The sequence below is a fragment of the Notechis scutatus genome, chromosome 1 (genome assembly GCF_049901735.1).
Source record: "Notechis scutatus isolate UNSWTSFEM ecotype Mainland chromosome 1, rNotScu1.2, whole genome shotgun sequence".
NCBI lineage: Eukaryota > Metazoa > Chordata > Lepidosauria > Squamata > Elapidae > Notechis > Notechis scutatus.
In genome coordinates, this window is record NC_142009.1 from 323,122,257 (window position 1) to 323,148,159 (window position 25,903).

A 25,903-nucleotide genomic window follows, 5' to 3' on the forward strand; every position below is an offset into this window, starting at 1 on the left:
ATAAAGCTAGGCTAGGATGAGGCATTACCAAATTCCTACCCTGAATCTTAGTAACATCCATGCCTACATTATGATTTTAAACAACCCTGAACTAGGTGATCCTAACTAGCTTTCCTATGTCCCCAAATTCTTTTTCCATCATCTTCAATCAATCTGAGAGAAAAGTGTGTGGTCTTGGCTTACCCAAACCATGTGGTGCACAGTGTAAACATCACTGTCGCCCATGTAGACACGGATGGCCCTCAGTGAAAAGCCATATTTCTTCCCCGAGCTGTAGATGACAATGGGAGGCCGCAGACTGGAGCCACCAAGCGTGGAGTCCCGACTTGGAGAAGAGTCGCGGGATGAAGGATTGGAAGAGAGGGAACGGGGTGAGATGGGGCTCCTGAGAACAGCCCCACTAAAGTCGTCTGTTTAAAAAAAAAAAAGGAAGAGGGAGGCACAACGATAAGGGTGAGATAACTAAATTACAGTATTACCAATCTCCAAAGCAGATAATGGAAAACTTTCTCTTTTTCTCTTTCTCACTGCATTTCTGTATCACCAACATTTCCAAAACATCCAAAAAGAAAAAAGAAAGGAAAAGAAAAAAACCAACCCCCCCCATAACAACTCAAAAATCCGAAAACAATCCTTTACTTACAGTCCTTGACTTATGACCACAATTGAGCCCAAAATTTCCATTGTTAAGCAAGACAGCTGTTAAGACAATTTTGCCCCATTTAGACTTTTCTTGCCACCGTTGTTAAGTGAATCACTGTAGTTATTAAGTTAGTAACAGGGTTGTTAAGTGAACCTGTCTTGCCCATTGACTTTCCTTGTCAGAGGGTCGCAGATCTCATGATCCTGGGACATTACAACCATCATAAATAAATGCCAGTTGCCAAGCATCCAAATTTCGATCAGGTGATCATGGGGATGCTGCAGCAGTCATAAATGTGAAAAATGGTCATACGTCACTTATTACAGTGCCATTGTAACTTTGAATGGTCACTGAACTACAATAATAGAATAGAATAGAATAGAATTCTTTATTGGCCAAGAGTGATTGGACACACAAGGAATTTGTCTTGGTGCAAATGCTCTCAGTGTACATAAAAGAAAAGATACATTCATCAAGAGTCAAGAATCATAAGGTACAACATTTAATGATAGTCATAAGGTACAATAAGCTATCAAATCATACTAGGAAACAGTCAATATAAATCGTAAGGATACAAGCGACAAAGTTACAGTCATACAGTCACAAGCGGGAGGGGATTGGGTGATAAGGTGTGATGAGAAGATAAATGATTATGATTCCTCCCCATCCATGCAATCTTTCTAATGGAACTTTTTAAGAATCAGACATTTTTTTTAATAAAAGGAAGCTACACAAAAGGATCTCCAGCCACTCTCTCACCATTCCTTGGTTGCATTTACAAGCTCCCACTAAGGCTCTTAAAAGACTTCTAAGATATCTCGAACTCAGTGCGGCCGCAGTGGTGTGTTTAGCCCTGTTTTATCCGCTTCTGCACTGATAGAACCACTTGTGCTGGGAATAGACCAGGAATTATTTGTCCCACTGACCTGAATTGATGATAAGCGATAATGCAGAAACCGAAGCTGACTTTGGCACTCTGCCACTGGAAGATGCTGGCTGCTTCCCTGCGGAATCCTTGTGGGGCCGATAACTGCCCTCACGGTCCAAACATCTTGAGGTAGAGCTCTTAGTACCTGTGCTGTTGCTCCTGAGACGGACACAGTTCAAGCTGGTCAGGTCAGCTAGAAAGAAAAGAAAGGGACCTTTAGCATCCTGTAGCTTTGGGATAGGATATTTGGATTCAGAAGGTCCCACGACCCTTGCTCTCATTTCCATGTGGGGATGGAGAAGATCTGTCTGAAATGCTGCAGAGCCACTACTGGTCACTGTAAACCAATGTTTCTCAATCTTGGCAACTTTAAGTGGCATGGACTTCAATACCCAGAATTCACTAGCCAGCATGCTTGCTGGAGAATTCTGGGAGTTGAAGTCCATGCCTCCTAAAGCTGCCAAGACTGAGAAACACTGCTGTAGACAATTGCACGTTTGATGAAACAAAGATCTGAGTTTGTATCTGGGTTAACTGAACATGCCAAATCCTAACCCCAAATTCACCCAACACAATTCCTGTGTTCACATCACATACCATTCTCAAACCAAGAAATATGTATGCAATGGCTTGATTCTTTCCACCAATGCCAGTTTAGTATTCGAGAAAGTTGGGTTGCTTGGGATTCAGCATGTTGTGAGAACCAGGCCATTACATCAGGGCATTGTACTAAGCAATCAGAATGGCGGGGTTGCTGTTTATTTATCTAGGTTAAGAATGTTATGTGAGAATGGAAATTAAATTTGGTTAATTCAGGTTGATATTTTAATAGGCTATGGGAACCCTTTTGGTATAAAGCAGAATCCTGCATTTTCCCACATTTATCCTGGCCCTCTTCTTCCTCTCTTATTTTCATTGATCTCTGGGGCTCAGAAAAGTTCTCTCATTCTTTGCAAAAGGTCACTATTCTTAAATTAAATCAATTAAAAAGCTAAATCGAGTCACCAAATAGAAAGCTCATGTTCAGAAACAGTTTATCTCCACACATACTAGCTGTGGAAGGTAAAGATTGAAGATAGTTCACGGAACCAGTTTCATCTAGTGCAGAGGTCTCCAAACTTGGCAACTTTAAGACTTGTGGATTTCAACTCCCAGAATTCTCCAGCCAGCATAGCTTTTATAGAAGGAAGGAAGTGCATTGGATGTGTTTGCCACTTGGAGTATTTGTAAAAATAATAAATGCAGGATACAGATATAAACAATCAAATGAATAATACCCCCACAAACACCACAATTATTAGTAAGATATATCAATGCACAGAGATGGACAGATTAACAAAATTATTGAAGGATAAAGAAGAATATTATAAAATATGGGATGTTTGATACAAATGGATAATAATAAGACGCAAAGGCGTCAAATGATCTATGTAATACTATAAAACTAAACAATAAGGTTTTGTTTTGTATAAATGTATGTATGTTCTTAAGTTTTCAAGGTACTTACATGTATGGTATTGTTATTCGGTTTCACGTTGCCACAGTTGTTTTTTGTTAGCAGCGTTTCAGCAGAGATCTCATCTGCCATCATCACAACACAGAAGCCTGATGATGGCAGATGAGATTCTGCTGAAACGCTGCTACAACTTTAAAAGAACAACTACAATGACATGGGAAAATACCTAACTAAGTTATTATTATATATATATATATATATATATATATATATATATATATATATATATATATATATATAAATAAATGTAAATAAATATATATATATATATAAAATGCCTAGAATAATGATGAATCAAATACAGAGATGTATAACATGTTAATAGAAGATATTTACAATGTAAACACTGCTATAGTAACATTGTAAAGTGCAGAAATTTGTTTTTAAATGTTAAAACATTGAATAAATAAATTTATTTTTAAAAAAACAATCAAATAAATAAGACAGGCCTGCTTGCAACATTATTGGCAGTCACCAAATGCAGGAGATTGGACTAAACTTGGCAAATGTTGCTGCCATTGTGGGCTTCACCCGGGATGGTATCCAGAGATATCTTGCTCTCACCTGCCAGTGCTGAGCCCTTACTGGGTGTCCTTGGTGGTGCCATCTCAGAATCCCCAACAACAAACTTGGGGCGCTCCTTTTTGGTTTCCCCCCGGCAGGGGCTCTCATCCTCAGAGGACAAGGCAAATCTGGGCATCGCTTCTAGGCTGCAGGTGCTGCTCAGGATGGCAGGATTGCGGCTGAATTCTTGACGGAAGGAATGGACAGTGGAGCCACAGGAGGTCCAGGCACGAAGCCTGCATGAGCGACACACACACAAAAAAAATGGAGGACATCTGCAGGGAGAGAACTATGGAAGACTTCCTTGCAAAGCAAACATATCCCCTCTATAGAGGACGGTCCACTACTTTCTTTTCCAGTTTGTTTATGTATTAATCAAACTTATATTATCTAACTGTCCCTTTCTATCTGAGATAGTAAGGTAAAGGTAAAGATTCCCCTCACACATACATGCTAATCATTTCTGGCTCTAGGGGACGGTGCTCATCTCCATTACAAAACCAAAGAGCCAGCGCTGTCCGAAGACATCTCCGTGGTCATGTGGCCTGCATGACTAAATGCCGAAGGCGCACAGAACGCTGTTACCTTCCCACCAAAGTGGTCCCTATTTTTCTACTTGCATTTTGTACGTGCTTTCGAACTGCTAGGTTGGCAGAAGCTGGGACAAGCAATGGGAGCTCACTCCGTTATGTGGCGCTAGGGATGAGATAGTAACTCATTCAAAACAATTCAGCGAGCTTGGGAGACTTGAGTATGTCTCTTCCCAGTCCTGCATTCTAACTACTACAGCACGCAGCACTCGTGGAAGTCTGCAAACATTGCAAGATGAACCATGAACAGAGTAACAAGGTCGGGACACACTTTCCTCCTTTGCCTCTTCTGGTGCCAAAACCGAGCTTGCCCTTTGGAATTTTAAGGAAATGAAAGAAACTCAGGAAGCTCCCTAAGTTGTGCAAAGTCCTTCCACTACTCCATTTTGAAAAGGCCAAGTGTGATCCTGTCTGCTCACCTGGTCTCAGTCTTAGGTATCCGGCTCTTCTCCTCATCTCCAGAGCTGTGATCTGCCCTCTCGGTTCTGTCTTCTTTGTCCTCACCATGGCCCTGCTCAGAAGACGTGAAACTGAGGGTGGAGGAGTTAGCCAGATATTCACAACTGCTGTAAACCTGGAAGTGGGGGAGAGAGGAAGAAGAAAGATCAGTTGGATACAGGGCATACTTATTCTTGTTCCATAGCCAGCAACTGGAGGCTAAAACATATGAAGAATGGTTGCAGGAATTGGGTATATCTAGTTTAATGGAAAGAACGAGTGGGGTGACGTGGTAGCCATCTTCTAATATCTCAGGGGCTTCCACAAAGAAGAATGGGTCAACTTATTCTCCAAAGCACCTGAAGGCAGGACAAGAAGCAATAGGGGGAAACTAATCAAGGAGAGATCCAACTTAGAAATAAGGAGAAATTTCATAAGTTAGAACAATTAATCAGTGGAACGACTTGCCTCCCAGAGTAGTGGGTGCTCCAATACTACAGGTTTTTAAGAAGAGATTGGACAATCATTTGTCTCCAATGGTATAAGGCCGTGATGGCGAACCTATAGCATGCGTGCCACAGGTGGCACACAGAGCCATTTGTGCTGGCACACGAGCTGCAGACAAATTTACCTCACTGCGCATGTGCACGCCTCACAGCTGATTTTCGGACGGTTTGAGGCCTTTTTAGGAAAAACAGGGAAAACAGGAAGTGATGAAATGGGGCTAGATTTCGGCCTACAAAGCCTGTAGAAGCCTGCAGAAGCCCTCCTCAAGCCTTTGGGAGGCCGAAAAAGGCCTCAAACCCACCGAAAATCAGCTGTGAGGTGCAGTGCAGATAAGGGGGTGGCGGGAGTGGGGATTGCGTGTGCATGCGTAGGGGACGTGGGGGCACGCGCGCATTGCCTTCTGGGTGCTGGCACGCGAGTGCGAGCGTGCAAGCGCACACACAATTTTTGGCATAGGAGCCCAAAAAGGTTAGCCACCACTGGTATAAGGTTTCCTGCTTGAGCAGGGGGTTGGACTAGAAGACCTCTAAGGTTCCTTCCAACTCTGTTATTCTGTGCTTAAGAATAGTTTTGCAATCACATTCCATTATTTTCTTAATAACTTCCTCCTGTGTTGTTATTTTCTCATTTTTCCAGCTTTTAGCAAATACAATCCTAGCCGCTGTTAATACATTTACAATCAAATATTTCAATTCTTTACTATATATTTCAGGTAAAATTCCCAATAAAAATATCTCTGGTTTCAAGTCTATATGCTATATGTGCTGAAATGAGTAGATTGACATTTGAAATCAGAGAACAAGAAGATAAACAATTTTATAAAATTTGGGATCTATTCTATCAATGGTTAGACAATAAAACATGGTAATGAAATATGTAGATTTTTAGAACATAATGAATATATAAAGATGTATTTTTTAAATTATATCTACAAAATGATTATAGATTTGAGATGATAATATGAACTGTCATAAAACAAATTAAGCAAAATATGGATTATCTTGTAAAACATGAATGAATAATAGTATAGTCAAATGACTGATTAATAACGATATTAATGTATTTAGGAATATTTGATTGACAATATGAGAACATATACAATGTAATTGTAATTGAAGACTACAAAGTGGAAGCACAAAACAATTTGTAAACCAACCGACACACTGTATGCACATATATGGAAGGTGGTTTGATGTTTTTATGTTGTGTTTGTTTGTTTGTCTTAAAAAAAAACAATAAAACTTAAAAAAAAAAAAAGAATAGTTTTGCAATCCATGAGAATATCACCCCAAACCTCCTCCTCCAATAAACCAATAAAACTTAAAAAAAAAAGAATAGTTTTGCAACCCATGAGAATATCACCCCAAACCTCCTCCTCCTCTGTGCAGTTCAAGTGTCCCCCATGTTCACCAGCAATGAAGCCAGAAATTTTTTGGCAAACTTCCCCAAAGAAGCCCCTTCCCAACCTTGCTGAAACGTTGGGAGCAGGAAGAAAACTGGCGAATCTCTCCACAGGATTCCTCATCCTGGATTTTCTCATCATCAGAGCCCAAATGCCGGTAGCGCTCTGAGCGAGCTGGAAGAAAGAGAAGATTGAAGAAAAGGAACTCAGACCTTCACCAAAGCTGCCCTGTTTAGGAGCTGCTATAGGTGTACGGTGGCCTTCTTCTTCATAGTCTCTAGAGGCTTTGGGGCTCTACCCAGAATTCTCCAGCTAGCTAATCAGCCAGCAAACCTCGAGTTATGCTATTTGTAAAATTATGGGAATGTCAATCTAGAGAGTACCAAGACTGCTATAAGCAGTGAAACAGTCCCAAGGGCAGCCCCCATCCCAATCTTTCAGGATACCTTAAGAGCCCCTTCTGGGATTCAGGGTTGCAACTCGGCCATCCCACCAGTACAGCCCTCCCCATCCTTTCTCTCTTCATCTGGGATGCCTTACTGTCAAAGTAACTGGTGTCATCTTCAGCCTCCAGCTGGGGGATAAACTCAGCTTTCTGCCTCAGCAGCCCATTCCAATCCAAATGGTGGAAGAAGGGATGGTACTTCACCTCATGAGCGCCTCCTAGAGATGGGAAAGAAGGAATCCAAGTCACGGAGAGCTGGTCACTGGGGCAGGGGAGCCATAACGTCTCAACTTATGCCACAGCTTTAAGTACAGGTAGTCCTTGACTTAACGACCACAATTGGGACCAGAATTTTTATTGCTAAGGAAAATGGTTGTTCAGTGAGTCGTGCCCAACTTTTTTGTCATGGTTGCTAAGTGAATCACTGCAATGTTAAATCAGGGGTGTCACACTCGATGTCATTGAGGGCCGCATCATGTTTGTGTTTGATCTTTTTGGGGGAGCATGGCCAGAGTGGGTGTGGCCAACATGACGACACTTGTGCTGGACGGCATCTGTGGTGGCCTGAGCGCTCTGCCAGCAAACACGAGCTCCTGAGCTCCTTTTTCGGCTGAGACAGCCTCCTGCAACCCTCTGCCAGCGAAAACGGAGCTTGGGAGGGCCATGCGTGGCCCTTGCGAGCTCAGTTTTTGGCTGGGACAGCCTCCTGCTGGTGGAGGCACTGCAGGCCGGTCCTTCGGTATTTTCAGGGCGGCCCCGCGGGCCAGATCTAAGCACCCCACAGGTCGAGTCTGGCCCCTGGGCCTTGAGTTTGACACCCCTGTGCTAAATGAATCATGCTGTTGTTAAGTGAATCCGGTTTCCTTCATTGACTTTGCTTGTTGGAAGCAAAGCTGGAAAGGTTGCAAATAGGGATCACATGATACCCTACATCCATCATAAGAATTTGTTTATAATGCGCCCAAATTTTGATCACGTGACTGTAGGAATGCTGCAATGGTTGTAAGTGTGAGGACTGTTCAGTGCCATTCTAAATTCAAGCGGTTGCTAAACAATTTGCAACATTTGAGTCAATGACTACTGGTCAGGACCACTTGTACCGATGCTGTTGTGATACCTGTGCCCAGGCGCTCCAGAGGGCAGTGACGCAGGAGTTGTGTGATCAAATCTTGGGCATCAGCAGGAAGAGCTTCATCCCCCTCAGGCCAAATGATTTCATCTGAAATTAAGGAAGTAAAGCCAAGGCAGTTTTGGAGGGTGCTCCTTGAAATTTTCCCTACCCCAAAACTTTTCAAAAACTTTGATGGAACAAGTGAGACAGAGCTATTAGAGAAATTCAAGGAGGAAGAAGAAAAGTATCTCAAAAGTTTTGATCGTGTGGCCCGAGTGGAATCTCCCTGCATAGAGGCAGAAAGATCAACGTCACGTTAAGAGAAACTTCTGTTTGGACGATCTTTCCTTCCTTAATTTTTCTCTTCTCAGAATTTAGATTATTTTGGGGTGTGTGAGGGGGAAAGCGGTGCTCTAGATGTAAAGTTGGAAGAACATAAGGATGCTCTTCTTAACTCACAGATACATAAAGTTCCACTCTTAATTTTTAGCCTACCTTAAAATATAGAACATCTCTAGTGAAGCCCATCTTATGAATAATGAAATACAAAGTAAACTTCGCTCTTACTTTTTCCTTGAGATCAATCATGCTAGCCAGAAATTCAGGAGATTCCTGAATAGATCTCCTTAAGGTTCGACTCTGAAAATGTCAGACACAAGATTTTTATATCTAACTCAGGGTTGAAATGAGGGTTGAAGGGTTGAAATTAGTGCTCTGTGAATTGTTGGTTTTTTTTTCTTTTGCAGATGTTTCATTTCCCAAACTAGGTTAACATCATTTAGTGTAACAAGTAGTTTGCTCTCAGTTTATATTCTGGTGGCTTGCCCTGTCAATGTTGATGGGACTGGTCTTGGTAGTTGTTTGGTTGGGCTGTTTATTGTTAGCTTGTTCGGTAGTTCTCTGATTGAAGTATTGTTTATTTCTTGATTGTTGGTTTGGTATTAATCTTGGATTTAATCTATGCTCGCCTGGGTGTTGATTGCTGGTGGGGAGGCATTTTAGTCTTTTTGTTCCCTTTTTGGGCTTGCTGATTGTCTCTTTTGCACAGTATGTAGATATTGTGTCTGTTGATGGCTAATTTGTCAAAAGAGCCAGGCTTCTAGAAATTCTCTAGCAGCAAGTCCAACAAGGCCTTTCACAAGGCCTTGTGAAAAACTGGTACAGGGGTGCTATTTGCATAGTTGTGTTAAGATCACCAGAGTTCTGACTTCCTGCTTTATTGCACCCTTGGCATGTTTGGGGAAATACTGTTGGTAAGAGAAAGGCAACTCCTTCATCCCTCTTCTCAAGTCCCACCTTCACCTTCATCAAGGCAAATGGCAGAAAAGCTCGCCGTTATCAGCCTCACCCCTCTTCCCTCATCACTACTTTGATTGATGGGAATTTTCCAAACGGTGGTGATGCCCAGGATATTCACATATTCTGAAGGTGCCTAACCAAGACATTGCTATTCAGCAGTGTGTCAGAAGAGAGCAAGAAGGAGGGGGAAGAGTCATCAAAGCGGCAAATTTTACACTGGGATAAAATATTCTTTCCGTTCAAGGACAAGCAGAGAGCAGCACTTCAACTCAGCCCTTAAGAAAGGGCCCTGTGAAGTGGGAAGGCAACCCTGCCCCCGCCCTCCCCCTTCTGTCATCTCCAGGGACACATCACATGCTGAGCGAAGGTCACTGTTGTCTTCTCCCGTTCACTGAGTTTATCTAGCGGATTTCTCAAAGGTTCTTTTGTTCTGCCAGGCATCTGGGACTGGCACTGGCTTGACTTCTGTAATAAATGGGGCCCTTACTGCTTCGTCATTGAATTTCTCCAGCCTCGTAATTCATCTCCCTTCATTAAGGAAAAGCAAACTTACCACTTATCACTTGCCCAAAGAGTTCCTCTGGAGTGTCACCGAAGAATGGGACGCAGCCAACCAGGAACTCATAGAGTATTATGCCCATGGCCCACCAGTCCACTGGCTTGCCGTAGCCTTGGATCAGGATCACTTCCGGAGCAATATACTCAGGAGTACCACAGACCTGCAAAGGGACAGAAAACAGCATTCCGCCTGTTTCTGTGAACAAGGAGGTTTCTTCTTAGGGATGGGATGGGATCCCTGTCTCCCCCTCAAACCCAGAAAGGGCAGAATCAAGAGAGTGAGGACTCCTTCAGATGGGTTCGTGGCTTCTGGTGTTTGGAGGCCTTTTCCTTTGAATCCAGTAAAACAACCTAGTAGGCCTCATTAGAAGACATGCATGTTCCTTGCCATAAACATCATACCTGTTTATCTACAAACTCTCGGGTGTCTTTCTCAATGTGGCCCTCATAGAGATTGGTAGTCATGTTCATCAAGCCAATCTTGGACAGGCCAAAGTCGGTCAGCTTGATGTGGCCCATGGATGTGATGAGCAAGCTGGAAGAAAGAAAGAAAAAGAAAGAGAGAGAGAGAAAGGGAGAGGGAGGGAGAGGGAGAGGGAGAGAGGGAGAGAGGGAGAGAGAGAGAGAGAAAGAAAGAAACAAAAGAAAGAGAGGGTGAGGGAGGGATGGAAAAAAGGAAGGAGGGAAAAAGGAAGGAAGGAAGGGAGTTTGAATGATGAAAGGAATCAACCAAATAGTTCAAAACCTGTAATTTTTTTTTTTTGTAAATTTTATTTGAGTTTTCACAAAGAGAAAAAAAATACAAATAAAACAATTTTTTGAAAGTAGCGTTGAAAGTAGCGTAAACCCGCCTCCCTGCATTTCACAATCTAACTTGTACCCCACTCTCACTTGTCTGGTTTGAGATCCCGGTGAACAATGCCGTAATTGTGGAGGTACTCAAGGGCCAGGACTGTCTCAGCAAAATACATCCGGGCCATGTCCACAGGCAAAGGTCCCATGTTCTTCAGCAGTGTGGCACAGTCCCCACCTAAAGGATATAGAATGTCAGAGAGTCCACTACATGTAAACCAGGGTTGACATCTAAACCAGGGTTGTCCAACCTTGGCAAATTTTAAGACCTGTGGACTTCAATTCCCAGAATTCTGAAAGTTGAAGTCCACAAATCATAAGGTTGCTCAGGTTAAACTTCCCTGATCTAAATCTTTTTTTCAACTTATCGGGCTAACTAACTGTCTTTTAGGCATCAAGTAAGCAGATTTTATTTAATTTTGTCTTTTATATTGTTTTTTTAATCTCTTCCCCAAAATGCTTGTTTTAATGGCAGTACTTTTATTGTCTAAGATGGCGATCCTTAATGTTCTTAAAAAGATTCCAGTGCTTTGTAATTTTTTTAAAATGGAAAACATTTTACATATGCTTTTTAAAAGTATCCTGCAGAAATCAAAGGGAAAATCTTTCTCCCTCCTCCCCCTTCACACACTTAGAAAAGCCAAAAGCACATCTCATCGTGCCAAATAAATATATTTGGCAATACCTCGTTCTTTTATTTAGTTTTCCAAAATGAGGTTTTTAAAGTCTCTGACTGAGATTTCTTTGGCAGAGACCGCTAGGAAAACTTTTTAAGATCAAGAAACAGATTTTAGGCAAACTGAGGAGGGTTTGGGGAAGGGGGACGAAAATGTCAACCACTTCAACACTGCACTTCCAATGCAAAGTCCAAAACATCAATGATGCTTTTGAGACTCTGGCAGGCTTCGTACAACATATTTTGCAGACTTCCTTTGGCAGCTGTTTGCCAGGGATATAAATGTTGCTTTTCAAAGTTTGCCAATCTCTGGATTCCAAAACTCTGTAGCCTTTTAGGAATTCAACACATACAATATAAAACCGCAGAACTGTGGAATGCTCCACGCTCTTCTAGAAATGGATATTAAATTCAAGTCAAAACCAGATTTTGCCAAGATGAAGTTCTTTCTCTTTGGAGCAAAGGATACTAGAAACTGCCCGATACCGACTCAAACCACTGATATATCTACCCCATGACCACCTCCGCTAACTAACATCAACAATCATGGAAAAAAGCCTCTTCCAAGTTTTGCCACCCGTGATCCCTTGACTAGAGATCTTGCCTTAAAACAGACCCAGGATTTCTTCCAAGCAGAGCAGCTGCTCTTTCCTGAAGATCTTTGTTGCCAGGTTTTTCTATCTCCACCCATGCCACCCATCAAGATATGTCCTTCTGCAACCCTCACCTTCCACATACTCCATGACCATGCAGAGGTGACACCTGGTTTCGAAGGAGCAGAACATGCTGACCACAAAAGGGTTCTCCGCAAAGGTCAGGATGTCGCGTTCCACAAAGACTTGCTGGATCTGGTTCCGCAACACCAGGTTCTGCTTGTTAATCTTCTTGATGGCAAACCGTTGGCGAGTCTCCTTGTGCCGCACCAGATACACAGCCCTAAAGGAACATGGAGAACTACTGGGCAACTTGGGAAGACGGGAACATTGTGACGTTTTCTACCCCATTGTTTGGTCCTCTTGGCAACGCGTTGATGTAGATGAGGCTGATAGATAGTGACTGTCTCAGTTCACCATGGCCATAATGAGGATTAATTCGAGTACAGGTAGTCCTCGACTTACAACGATTCATTTAGCAATTGCTTGAAGTTACAACAGTATTGAAAAAAGATGACTTAGGAAAGGTCCTCACACTTAATCGCAATAGTACTTAGACTTACACAGGCAGCCCTCGACTTACAATCACAATTGAGCCCAAAATTGCAGTTCTTGAGACATTTGTTAAGTGAGTTTTGCCCCACTTTATGACCGTTCTTGCCACAGTCATTAAGTAAATCACTGCAGTTGATAAGTTACTAACCCAAGTGAATCTGTCTACCCCATGGACTTTGCTTGTCAGAAGGTTGCAAAAAGTAATCACATGACCCTGGGACCGTTCAATGGTCATAAATATGAACCTGTTGCCAAGCATCTGAATTTTAATCACATGATTGTGGGATGCGGCAAAGGTTGGTGCTTTGAAAAAAATGGTCATAAGTCAATTTTTTCAGAGCCATTGTAACTTTGAACAGTTGGACTGTTGTAAATCAAAGACTACCTGTATACGCTTCACAGTGCTTTACAACCCTCTAAACAGTTTACAGAGTCAGCATCTTGCCCTCAACAATCTGGGTCCTCAGTTTAACATCCTCGGATGGATGCAAGGATGAGTCCACCTTGAGCTGGTGAGAATCGAACTGCTGGCAGTCAGCAGAATTTAACAAACCTCCACCTAGCTGACCAACCGGCAAACCTGTAGTTATGCTATTTAGTATGGGAACATCAATCTCTAGATTGATCTCTTGCACCAAGTTGTAGAAGATTGCTGTAAGCAGTGAAACAGTCCCAAGGATCAAACTGCTGGCAGTCGGCAGTCAACAGACTTAGTCTGCAATATTGCATTCTAACCATTGCGCAGCCACAGCTCAACAATTTAACAACCATTATAGCATCCTCACAGTTACATTATTAAAATTTGTACCAGTTGTAGCATCCCGGGGTAATGTGATAGCCATTTGTGACCTTCCCAGCTGTCTTCTGACAAGCAAAGTGAATGGGGAAGATGGATTCATTGAACGGCCATATGAGTCGCTTAACAACCGCAGTGACTTGCTGAGCCTACTCACCCGTAAGCCCCATTGCTGATCAACTTGATAGTTTCAAAATCGCTTTCGCAGGGCTTCCTCCGTGGAATGGGGGTAGAAGACTGGTTCTACAAGAGACAGGGAAAGTGAAGGGGAACACATATTAATTGCAGTCTATATAAAGAATGATATCTATTGACCTATTAACAAGATTTGTGGCTTGCATTTCTGAAATAATAAGGGACGTGGCGGCTCAGTGGCTAAGACGCTGAGCTTGTAGAACAGAAAGGTCGACAGTTTGGTGGACTGAATTCCTAGCACCGCGTAACGGAGTGAGCTCCCGTTACTTGTCCCAGCTTCTGCCAACCTAGCAGTTCGAAAGCATGTAAAAATGCAAGTAGAAAATAAGGACCACTTTGGTGGGAAGGTAACAGTGTTCCATGCGCCTTTGGCATTTAGTCATGCCAGCCACATGACCATGGAGACGTCTTTGGACAGCGCTGGCTCTTCAGCTTTGTAACAGAGATGAGCAACACCCCCTAGAGCCGGAAACAACTAGCATGTATGTGTGAGGGGAACCTTTTTATCTTTCTGAAATAAGTAGCGTACAAGAATATAAGGGGGTGGAAACCCTCATTTATCCCAATATGATGGAAGAACAAAAGAGTTAATATCAAAGAGCTCAAAATCCTATATCCTAGGGGGGATTAGAACCATTCTGGGGACCAAACCCAGCTCCCCATCAGCCCAAGTCAGAAGTATGAGAAGGGCAGACAGAGATGAGGAGGGCAGAGTTAAATGTATCATTAGTTTAGAGGCCTTGCGTTCCCACAAGGACTCCAAATCCAGCTGTTCTGAATACCATTGACCCTTATCTGGTACCAATTCAGCACTGAATCTTAGTTGACTGGATTCTTGGTTATAGGCCTGAATAAATTTTCTATGCTGCAATTTTTGTGCCTGAAAGAAGCAGTATGATCTCAAAGAAGACCTTATTATTAATATTTCAATTAATGATTACTGAACTATTTTAAATGATGATGGCAAACTGAACTGGATACAGATAATCCTCAACTGACAACAGTTCATTTAGTGACTGTTCAAAGTTACAACAGCACTGAAAAAAGTGACTTATGGCCATTTTTCATATTTACGACCTTTGTAACCTCATGTGATCAAAATTCAGAAGCTTGGCAGCTGGTTCAAACTCATGATCATTGCTGTGTCCCAAGGCATGTGATCACCTTTTGCAACCATTTGACAAGCAAAATCGATGGGGAAGCCAGATTCACTTAACAGTTGTGTTACTAACCTATCAGCTGCATCAATTCACTTAATGACTGTGGCAACAAAGGCCATAAAATGAGGCAAAACTCACTTAACAAAAATTTTGGGCTCAATTGTGGTCATGTTGAGGAATAGAGAGAAGAAAAGAGAACCTCGGTGGCGCAGTGGTTAGAGTGCAGTATTGCAAGCTACTCCTACTGCAATTTGGCAGATTGAATCCCACCAGGCTCAAGGTTGACTCAGCCTTCCATCCTTCCAAGGTTGGTAAAATGAGGACCCAGATTGTTGGGGGAAATAGGCTGACTCTGTAAGCCACTTTGAGAGGGCTGTAAAAGCATGATAAAGCGGTATATAAATCTAAGTGCTATTGGTAATGCTAATACCTGTATTGATAAACAGGCCTTCAAGGATACCTGAATGGTAAGTAGATTTATTGTAGGAAAGCTGAAGAAGTGCCATGAAAGTATTCCAGTGACTAATACACATCAAATACCAATCCTTTTTATACTGAAATCAAAGTTCAAACTCCTGTGCTCTTTTTCCCCACCCACATAATATAATGGAGTAGAAGCCACTCTGGAAGACAATTTGTGTTGAACTTTTCTTATGAATGTTTCATTACCCAACCAGGTAATTATACAACGAGGTAGAGTGGCTAACTAGCAAACCCACTTTGTTGGGTAAATTGCTTCTGTGTCTCATTTTGTTAGCAGATGGCTCCAGTATCATGATGTTTGCTTATGACAATGTGAGTCCTTAATGTTAAGGATTTTTTAAATGAGAAAAGAAAAATAGTAAATTAACAGTAAATGAAATAAAATATCAATCTTGATTACATCTGGCCCTTTAGGAATTTCAGTCTAGAGCAGGGGTGTCAAACTCAAGGCCTGTGGGCCGGATCAGCCCGCAGGGTGCTTAGATGTGGTCCACGGGACTGACCTGAAAACAGCAAAGGACTCTGCCAGCGAAAATGGAGCTTGAGAGGGCCTCCTGAGCTCCCTTTTCACTGGCAGAGGGTTGCAGGAGGCCATCACAGCCGAAAATGGAGCTTGGGAGCCCATTTTTGCTTGCAGAGCACTCAGGCCACAACAGGCGCCCCGACACGAGTGACGTCGAGCTGGCCACGCCCATCCCATTCCCCTGAGGTCAAACATAACCCTGATGCAGCCCTCAATGAAATCGAGTTTGACACCCCTGGTCTAGAGTAATGTTTTCCTCAACCTTGGGAACTTTTTAACTCCCAGGATTCCCCACTGAGGTGGCTGGAGTATTCTGGGAACTGATGTCTACACATCTTAAAGCTGCCCAGATGGAGCAACATACAGTTTTAGAGAAATGCCTCACAACAGACTAGAAAGGGAAGGCGAACATAGTTTTTTTTTACCTCAGGAGGTTCATCTTGCTGCTCTGGGCCTGCTGGAGAAGGGCAGTCAACTTGATCAAACTGCACGATTTCTGGGGAAGAAAGAGAAGCACAACTGAAAGCAATGACGAATAGGACATTGACCTGTTTCCCATCTGCCTTCCCTGCTTTTTGATGGCCACAACAATCTTGCCTTTTCTGATTGGCAGAATTCTTTCCACTATCTATGATTTAAACCAATTGTGAGGTCCTTGGCATGGGCTCCGAGCTTGGCTATTTTCTTGCAGACATTTCATTATCAAACTAAGCAACATCATCAGTGCTAGAAGGGAGTGGAGTTTTGGTCTCGGTTTATATACAAGTGGCTTGCCCTATCAGTGTTGGTGGGAATGGTCTTAGTGGTTCTTTGATTAGGATGTTGTTTACATTGATTGTTTGTTTGTCTGAGTTGATAGTTCCTTGAATGGGGCATTGTTTACTGCTTGAATGTTGGTCTAGTATTTAGATCAAATTAAATTAGAGATGCTGCCTGCAGCAAAGACCAAGTGATGCATACAAAGCAGATGTCACTGGACTATTTATTTCATCCAATTTTTATATACTGCTGTGCTCCAAAAACTAATTCCAAGTGATTTACATATAAACGCTGTATTGCCAGGTTCAAACTAGAAAACTTCTTTTTTTCCTCACCTTCCAGAGGGTCTTTGGCGAGTCCCAGTTGACTGATAATGTAACGTGGAATGTCTGTTTTGATGCCTTGTCCCACTTTCGCATGACCTTCGGCTGCCTCCAGGAGGTGATAAAATTCTTCCGGGTCAAACTCCTGGAAACCGGAGAAGGAAGAAGGAGCGGAGAAAATAGAAAACAATGAGCCTTTTCATAATAAGGTTTAGTATTAAAAATGAATGAAATTCAACAAAAGTCTTCTTCCTCCACCACAAACCAAAGGCTATGGAAATGAGCAGGTCTAAAATAAACCACAAGAGCTCTCTTTCTCGGCCTGGACCTCTCACATTTAGAGACTGTTACTGTTAACAATCCAGGATGGTCCCCTTTCATGAAAGCCAATAAACGATGAAATCTAATCTGTAATAATGTCATGCACTCTGAGAAGACCAAATATTTTTTTTCCTCTTGCACTCAATTCTGAGACGCAGAGCCTCAGCAGGAACAACGCCATGGTACAGGAAGCAACAGCTTCCTTGGCTCAGAAATCAGAAGACAAAAGCTTATCTATAAATACCAAAGATTACAGTTTCCCTGTCTCTGCTGCATAAACCCTGCCTAGAACCATCACTCATCTCAACTCTGAGCCATCTGGAAAACTCAAGCTATCGTCTCCTGGTGCCATCACGAGAAACGGAGGCATTTTGAATTCCAAGAAAGTTTCCATTCCCATACTTCAGCCTGTTTGTAATTATGTGCTGGCCCCAATGAATTCTCACCATCTTGCACACATTGTCTTGCAAACATTGCCAGCAGCAACAAGCATCCAGAAGTAGACATGAGGGCTTCGTTAGCTATTAATTGTTAATAGCCAGTGATAGCCTCTCCAATTCCATGTATATGTTTCATCCTTTTTACTAAAAGAAGTTAAAACACAAGTGTAGGCTGCAGCAAACTAAGATAATGCATCTACTGTACATTTAGCACTATTTTTTAAGGATAGTTAGCCAGAGTATTTTAAATTCAGTAAGGCTAATTAAGGAATGCTCAAAATTTAAATTTTAGAAAAATAGCTGGAACCATGCATGTTTAATTTTAGCTCAGTTTCAAAAAGCTCCAGGAACTGTTTTAGGGACTTGCAGAGTGCATTCTCAAATTGCGGAATAGATCTATCAAATCGCCACGAAGTCTACATGGACCTTCCAGCTTCATAGTAAGAAATCACGGTTGAAGTAAGAGAAGAAAAGCAAGGTTGTTACCTTTTTGACTTGCTTGGAACGTTCCAGGGTAGGGGTTCTGCAAACTTTGCAACTTTTAAGTCTTGTGGACTTCAACTCCCAGAATTCCCCAGCAAGCATGGCTGGCTGAGGAATTCGGGGAGTTGAAATCCACAAGTCTTAGAAGTTACCAAGTTTGGAGACCCTTATTCTAGGGGGATCTGGCTGGCCATTGTCAAATGATCAATTACATCATAGATTTTCAATCTGACCCACAAGGACCACGAGGAAGGTTCAGTTTACATTCACCCTCAGCCTTTGGTTTACAGCTCAAGCAACTCAGGCAGCCATCTCTACTGTTCCACACAGAGCTTTGAGGTCTACATGAGAGCTTCAGAAGAAAAATGATCTCTCAAGGCTTGTGCTTGCTCTAGACTAGAGCAGGTAACGGATAATCAGAGTTGGAAGGGACCTTATAGGTCATCTAGTCCAACCCCCCACCCAAGCGGGAGACCCTACACCATTTCTGACAAATGGCAGCCCAATCTCTTCTTGAAGAGTACGGGTGTCAAACTGGTGGCCCGCAGGCCAGATGAGTCACACACAGACCCACCCCAGCTCCGCGAAGGGGAAAAAAAGTCGCGATACGTAACGGCAACGTGACGCCATGAGTTTGATACCCGTGCTCTCGAGGATGATGGCGATCCTGTAACCCTTTGTCCCTTCCCACCCAGCTTAGGCCGAGTATAGCAGATAAGTCAGCTTCATGCTTACCAAGCACTCCAGCAGCCGAGCTGGCCGGGAAATGATGATCAGTAGTTTACGGACCAGCTGTTCGATGAAGTGCAGTTCCTCACTCTCAGAGCGCTCCTGAGCCTGGCAGAGAGCGTGATGAAGAAGAACTCATAAGCATGACTGAGAAAGAAACTCCCTAGAGAAGTCTGGATCGGTGGGGAAACAAGAGAAACTCACATCTCTTAGCATTTTCTCCAGCTTCTCCTGCAGTTCAATGAAATAGCGGGAGGTAATGAGGGCCCCTTGGGACTTGTTGAGACAGTCACGGGCCAGTTCAATGATCTGGTGGTGGATGAATCCCAGTACACCATCAGCCAAAGGCAGGATGCTGCTGGGCGAGAAAGCAGCAATGGTCTCTGCCAGGCGCTCTTCCATCTGGGCAGTGGCCTTTGAAGAGAGGGGGAAAGAGGGAGAAAAAGGAGAAGGTGACTGTGCGATCCAGAAGCTTCAGTTGGGATCCACATACAATTTTCAGTGTTAAGTTGACCCCGCCTCAGAAGAACTAAAAAGCTCAGGATCAAATCTCTGTTCCATCCTTTGTTTCTCTTGCATCCTTCCAACATTCGCGCAAGCTACTTGTAAAAATAAACGTGAACCGGGAATGAAGGGCCAAACAGTTCCTCCTGAAATGTGTTGCCCGAGGCACCAAAACAGTGAAATATCTTTCCCTTGGATGGTTTTCATTCATCTTTCTCTCATTAAAACATGCTTTAGTTCAACAAGGTTATGGCTCTTAAATTTCTACAAAACTCCAACAACTGGAAATGAGAGGAAAGCCATAGTAGCACAATGCTCTGACTGTGGTACCCAATGCTTTTAAAAATACAATTAAATATAATTTATTTCCTTTCAGTGCCATGGGATGTGGAGCCACAATGCGGGATCTAGATTTTAGCAAGGCCTACAGATTATTCTAAGCTAAACCGATGGGCCTATGGTTCATTAATTCCAAGAGATAAAAGTTCTTAACAGAGCCTTACCTTTGGGAATCTCTCCTTGTATACATGATTCATCATTACCACCTCATTGTCAAAGGTCCCACTTGTCCGCCCAGGGCTGCGAAAAGAAGAGGCAACTGCTGAGGACATATCCTATGCATTCAAGCAAGGCAGGAATCAGGAAGTAGAAGAGAGCTTTAGTGATGCTCAAGATCCCCCCAATGTCTTGCTTTAGCCAGGGTTCCCATTTTTTGAATGGGTCAGGGCTGCAGATTGATAATAATCTAAGTCAGAGAACCTTTATGTGGTGACTAGCTTAAACCACTGAAATCAGAAGGAGAGAAAAGAGCATTGTCTGATTTTGCTTCCTCCTTCCCTAAAATGCACCCCAATGGCTCAGCGTTGGACTCTGGCCAAGCCATGACTAAAAAGGAATCCAAGGATGATTCTTTCAAATGGATGTGATTTATGGGTTGTTCAAACAGCAGAGTTGCTCTTAATTAAATTAATCAGTTGTGGATTGTAAGAAGCACAAGGGAGCTACTAGAATATTTGTTCTGCATGACAAACATCCCTGGTTCAATCTCTGGTAAAACAAAGGCAGGCACGGCGAGAACCAGTGGTGGTCAGGGCAAAGATGCCCATCATATAAAAGTAGCACTCAGCTTCAAGGCTACTGAACACTATGACATTATGTAAGAATCCCAGCAGTTACTGGGTATCAAATGCAAGCTGTAGCGATATTGAAATCCAGATTCAAATGCTTGTGCCTCCTTTCTTTGGACAACAGTTTCCACTTATCTGTTATTTTGATGAGCTACAGTGACACAGTGGTTAGAGTACAGTACTGCAGGCTACTTCTGCTGCCTGCTGCCTGCCTGCAATTTGGCAGTTGGAATCTCACCAGGCTCAAGGTTGACTCAGCCTTCTATCCTTCCGAGGTCGGTAAAATGAGGACTCAGATTGTTGGGGGCAATACGCTGACTCTGTAAACCACTTAGAGAGGGCTGTAAAGCACTGTGAACCAGTATATAAGTGCTGTTGCTATTGAGAGGAAGACAGCCTCCAGTTTAAACACCGGAGACTGAGCCTTCTCCATCTTTACACGAGCAGGGGGCCACTCACTCTAGGTAAGGCTTTACTGTATTCTTATTTAAGGGATTCTAGTCTAGTGCAGCCCCATCTGACAGTTTTCAGCCAAGTCAAGCAGAGGAGTCAAGTTATGTCATGAATTACATGCATTACAATAAATCGGTGATTTATTGCTCAATCTAGGTAAGGAAATGTAACAGACAGTGTCTCAAAGTTAAAAACCTCTCAAGAAGCAAGTGATGAACACTAGAGCAGGGAAGAAAAAACTGTACTTCAAGGTAGGTTCACCTTTTTAAAAAAAAATAGGGTTAGAAAGTTCAGGTGCAAAATGGATGCCTTGTAAGAGGTAAAATGAGTGAACCTTTAAGATGCTTGTTAAGGATGGTTATGTTATTCCCGCATAAATTCCTTCCTGTGCAATCCACTTAACACAGGTAGTCCTTGACTTACATCTGCAACGGAGCCCAGAACTTCCATTGTAAGTTATGATGGTCATAAGCTGAGGCATCCACGGCCCAATTTGATTACCTTTTTTTTTTTTTGCTGCAGTTGTAAAAATTAACACAGTGGCCGGAAAGCAAAAGTGGCAGCTGTTAAGCAAACGCTTAATGTTCGTGAAGAGAGACAATGTATACCTATTCGCATTTTTGGCTCTAAAAAACGCCATGAATCATGTCACATGACTATGGGATGCAGCAGCTAAGCAGAAAAGGTGCACTAGTTGGCAAATGCAGACAGGTGACCCTGGGAAGGGGTGTGTATGTGCTGCCACTGGAACTCTGGGATCAAGTCCTAAGTACCTTTTGTACTTGTCCACTGTAAGTTGCTAAGTGACCAGACATTAAGTAAGGACCACCTGTAGAACCTTCTCCTAATTTCATTAGAGGTGTCATTCTGAACCATCTAAAGAAGAGACACCTGTCCAAAGCCAAGAATACCTCAAGCTGCGGGACCGAGGACGAAAATATGGCGAGTGGCGTCCATCTTCTCCTGGGACACTTTCGGTGCTGCGGAAGTGCTTTGAAAGGAAGTGCAGTTCATCAGGAGTAGGTTGGTAGGGCAGTTGGTGGAGACGCTCCTGAGAGGAGGAAGACGATGACTGGACAAGGAGAAAAAAGATGATAGACCAACATGAGAACGAAGGTGAGTAACTCTTGTTCTGACACACCATCATGGAATATTTTAATATCTGCAGAGGAACCAGTTGCCTCAGAATAAACAGGCAGCTGGAAAAACTGAGGGAGGGGGAAATGTGGTATTTAAGAAATAAAGTGAAAAAAGCCACTTCCTTTCATAGGAAGATAAGCTCTTCCTATGTTAACTCTGGCAACTGCAAAGTTTACATACGTTTAAACCTTGGTTTCTGCGGGGCCTCTTTATCTCGACCACCAGCACTTCTGCAAGCAACTTCTAGGCCTCTCTCAATATCCCCTTAGCCTGGCAGTGGTTTTTTTGTTTGTTTAAAAAGGCACTGAGATGTTAAATTCCAAGACTGAGTTCATATTAAAATTTTCCAACAGTGACCAAGACGCAGAACCAAGTTTTCTTTGGAATTACATGTTTAGCCATACTTTGATGCTGATAAGTTGATACGTTTCTACCAAATACTTGAGACAGCTAGTGAAACCAGAAATAAGAACAGTTCAACAGCACCAACTTAAAAAGTTCTAGCACACTAGGTTAATTACCACCTTCAGAAAGTAAGTAAGAAATGAATATTTCCAGGAAAACAAGATTACAGATCAACAGACTTGGAAGGGACCTTGTAGGTCATCTAGTCCACCACCTCCACCAAAGCAGACCTTACACCATTTTTGATAGATGGCAGTCCAGTCTCTTCTTGAAAGCCTCCAAGTGATGAAGCTCCCACAATTTCTGAAGGCAACTTCTGTTCCATGGGTTGATTGTTCTCATTGTCAGAAAATTTCTCCTTATTTCTAGGTTGAATCTCTCCTTGTTCAGTTTCCATCCATTATTCCTTGTCTGGCCTTCAGATACCTTGGAAAATAGCTTGATTCCCTCCTCTCTGTGGCAGCCCCTCAAATATTGGAAGACTGCTATCATGTCTCCCCTGGTCCTTCTCTTCACTAGACTAGCCAAGCCCAGTTCCTGTAACCGTTCTTCATGTTTTAGTTTCCAGTCCCCTAATCATCCTGGTTGCTCTTCTCTGTACTCTTTCTAGAGTCTCAACATCTTTTTTATAGTGTGGTGACCAAAACTAGATGCAGTATTCTAGGTGTGATCTTACTAAGGCTTTATGGAGTGGTATTAGTACCTCACTTGATGGAAAATAGGTTATTGCTAGGTGCCATTCACCCCAACTCCAAAGAAGGGTCTGACTTAATGCAGTGATCCCCAACCTTTTTACGCCGCGGCCTGGTACGGCATCAGCTGGGCGCCGCGGCCCAGTACCAGCATCAGCTGGGCGCCGCCATCTTTTTTTGATGAAAAAGTGCTTCCGGTGACCTCACCGGAAGCTTTTTTCATCAAATGGTGGCGATGCTGAGCTTTTCCGGCAGAAATGGCTTTCTACCCGGAAAAGCTCACGAAGCGCTGGCGCCGCCATCTTTTGATAAAAATGCGCTTCCGGTGAGCTTTCACCTGGAAAAGCTCACGAAGCGCTGGCGCCGCCATCTTTTTTGATAAAACGTGCTCCGTGAGCTTTCTACCCGGAAAAGCTCATCGAGGCGCTATGCCGCTTCTTTTTTTGATGAAAACGCGCCGGTGAGCTTTCCCGGAAAAGCTCACCGGAAGCACTTTTTCATCAAAAAGATGGTGGCGCCCAGCAAGCCAGCGGCCCGGTAGGATTGTTCCAGCGGACCGGCACCGGTCCGCGGACTGGTGGTTGGGGACCCTGACTTAATGGACTATGTAGCACACCCTTTTTTAATCTCATGCTTTCTATATGAACTACAATGATAATTCTTAAGATTTCCTAGGCTAGAAAATATGAATCTGTCTCACTTTAGCACAGAATCTGTCCATAATAAGATGCTACTTACTGAAACAGTAGAGCTGGGGGTGTTGGTCCCATAGCCGGATGAGGGCAATGACGCGAGTGACCACCTTCGGCCATCAGCTCTGCAGAAACAGAGGTAGAAATTATGACATCAAGTCTTGGAGAACAAAGGATTGCTATTTAAATCCAATAAGTACGCTGTCAAGCTGATGAAAACAATTGGGAAGGACTAACCTGACTGCTCAAATATAATCTACAACAGAGGTTCCCCAATACCTGGGCTATAGACCGGTATCAATCCGTGTCTTGTTAGGAACTGGGCTGCACAGCTGGAGGTGAGGGGTGGGCGAGCTATAGGTATTTGTAGCCGCTCTCCAGTGCTAGCAACGCCACCTCAGCTCTACCTCAGATCATCAGGCTTTAGATTCTCACAGGAGTACCTACTGTAAAACTGCACATTTGAGGGATCTAGGTTGCACTCCCCCACCCACCCCCGTCTGTTGAAAAATTATCTTCCACAAAACTGGTTCCTGGTGCCAAAAAAAGTTGGGGACCACTGATCTGGGGGAAAGAAGGGACTTTTTCCCTATATACATCAAGGTCCCTCTATATCCCCATATCTTCTCTCTTTCAAACCCAGTCAAAATACATCGTATATTCGAGATCAAGCAGAGATTTTTCTGGATGACTTTTCCCAAACCCTTTAGGTGAATGTGGTGTTCCTAACTACAAGCTCGCCTCTTCTCCCCAAACTGCCAAAGTAACAATGCTGGAGTAAGAGGAACCATCTTCAAGTAACACACACATCCTTGCCTTCCAGTTCCCTGTTTTGCCTTCTTGGTAGCTTCTTTAAAAGATTTATCAAAACAAGGCAATCCAGCATATTTCAGGCTGTGTGGCCCTACACATCAGGCAGATGTCCTAAGGGAACTACAGATGGTTGCCAGGGCTAGAGAATTGTCAGGATTTTCTCCTTCAACTAATCCTAAAGATTGGACTTCTTCTCAGGGTTTCAATCAGTAATGTCCAGTTCTGAAGGATGAATTGTTTTTTTTGATAACTGAAAAATGTCTATTCTCAACAGAACTCCCAACAGTAGCAACATATTGCAATCAAGAAAATCAAAATGAAAGCTTTATTTTGTTCAGAGATTAGGGAAACCAATGAAGTTTTCTTTTCTTTTCTTTTTATTTACTTCCGACCCAGCAGCCAAAGCTCTTTAATCTGCAATCTCCAAACCTGAAAAGTTGTTGTTCTTTTAACTTGGGGCAATGGATTTAAATGGATGGTATATTTAAATATACCATCTGTTCTCCTCCCCCCAAAAATCAAGGCGATTAATGGAGAGTCAGACTGTCTTGTTTTGGGTGATGGTTTTCTTATGGGTCATGACTCAGTGTGAAATTTTTGCCCACAAAAAAAGTAGCGGTCATCTTTTATTTTTCATTACCAGCTCTGTTTACAGGGCCACTCTATAACAAAGTACTTAGCACAGTCCCTAACAAAACAGAATGGCTCAATAGATTTAAGAATCAATCCTACATGATTTCTTCCCGTTGCTAAAGTTACCTGTCAGTTCGAGGAACATGGCTTTTTCCAAGGCATCATTGAGCAAACAGGAGAAGTAGAAAAGCAAAAGGAAACAGGGAAAGAAAAGGGTGGGGAAGGATATACAATTAGGAATCACAGGAAAATGCCTTCCCTGGGTCTGAGGGCATTTTTCTAACACCCCCACCCCCCCAAAAAAACCTGAAATTAGAAAAAGTTATACAGTGTATACTTTAATTTGATTTTTAATGTAAAAATTGATTGGCAAGCAAAAGAATGAAAGGCCTAACAGCTTGCTGTCATTGCTCTTGGGGAAAAATAATTTAATTCATACAACTGTCTGATTTTTTTTCGATTCCCAGTTCAGAAATGAACTTGAGAAGGAATAAA

The 25,903-nt window shown here is 42.8% G+C and overlaps 1 protein-coding gene across 6 annotated transcripts in view; it reads right to left on the reverse strand.

Moving 5' to 3' along the window:
- The window catches only part of MAST3 (microtubule associated serine/threonine kinase 3), an 80,266-nt gene that overhangs the window by 12,781 nt on the left and 41,582 nt on the right, over nt 1–25,903 (reverse strand). For 4 of the 6 annotated variants that reach the window (XM_087952532.1, XM_087952533.1, XM_026670931.2 and 1 more), the window contains 20 exons: nt 25,535–25,555; nt 24,009–24,087; nt 21,945–22,105; nt 19,957–20,032; nt 19,154–19,363; nt 18,956–19,057; nt 16,989–17,121; nt 16,320–16,390; nt 13,691–13,776; nt 12,257–12,465; nt 10,893–11,031; nt 10,404–10,536; nt 9,997–10,162; nt 8,151–8,252; nt 7,129–7,251; nt 6,653–6,762; nt 4,661–4,815; nt 3,652–3,887; nt 1,570–1,764; nt 184–410 (listed from right to left, as the gene is read on the reverse strand). In XM_087952532.1, the coding sequence (XP_087808658.1) occupies nt 184–410; nt 1,570–1,764; nt 3,652–3,887; nt 4,661–4,815; nt 6,653–6,762; nt 7,129–7,251; nt 8,151–8,252; nt 9,997–10,162; nt 10,404–10,536; nt 10,893–11,031; nt 12,257–12,465; nt 13,691–13,776; nt 16,320–16,390; nt 16,989–17,121; nt 18,956–19,057; nt 19,154–19,363; nt 19,957–20,032; nt 21,945–22,105; nt 24,009–24,087; nt 25,535–25,555 (2,734 nt within the window). The remainder of the gene's footprint in view (nt 1–183; nt 411–1,569; nt 1,765–3,651; nt 3,888–4,660; nt 4,816–6,652; nt 6,763–7,128; nt 7,252–8,150; nt 8,253–9,996; nt 10,163–10,403; nt 10,537–10,892; nt 11,032–12,256; nt 12,466–13,690; nt 13,777–16,319; nt 16,391–16,988; nt 17,122–18,955; nt 19,058–19,153; nt 19,364–19,956; nt 20,033–21,944; nt 22,106–24,008; nt 24,088–25,534; nt 25,556–25,903) is intronic. The other 2 variants (XM_026670932.2, XM_087952534.1) reach the window with 1 other exon arrangement.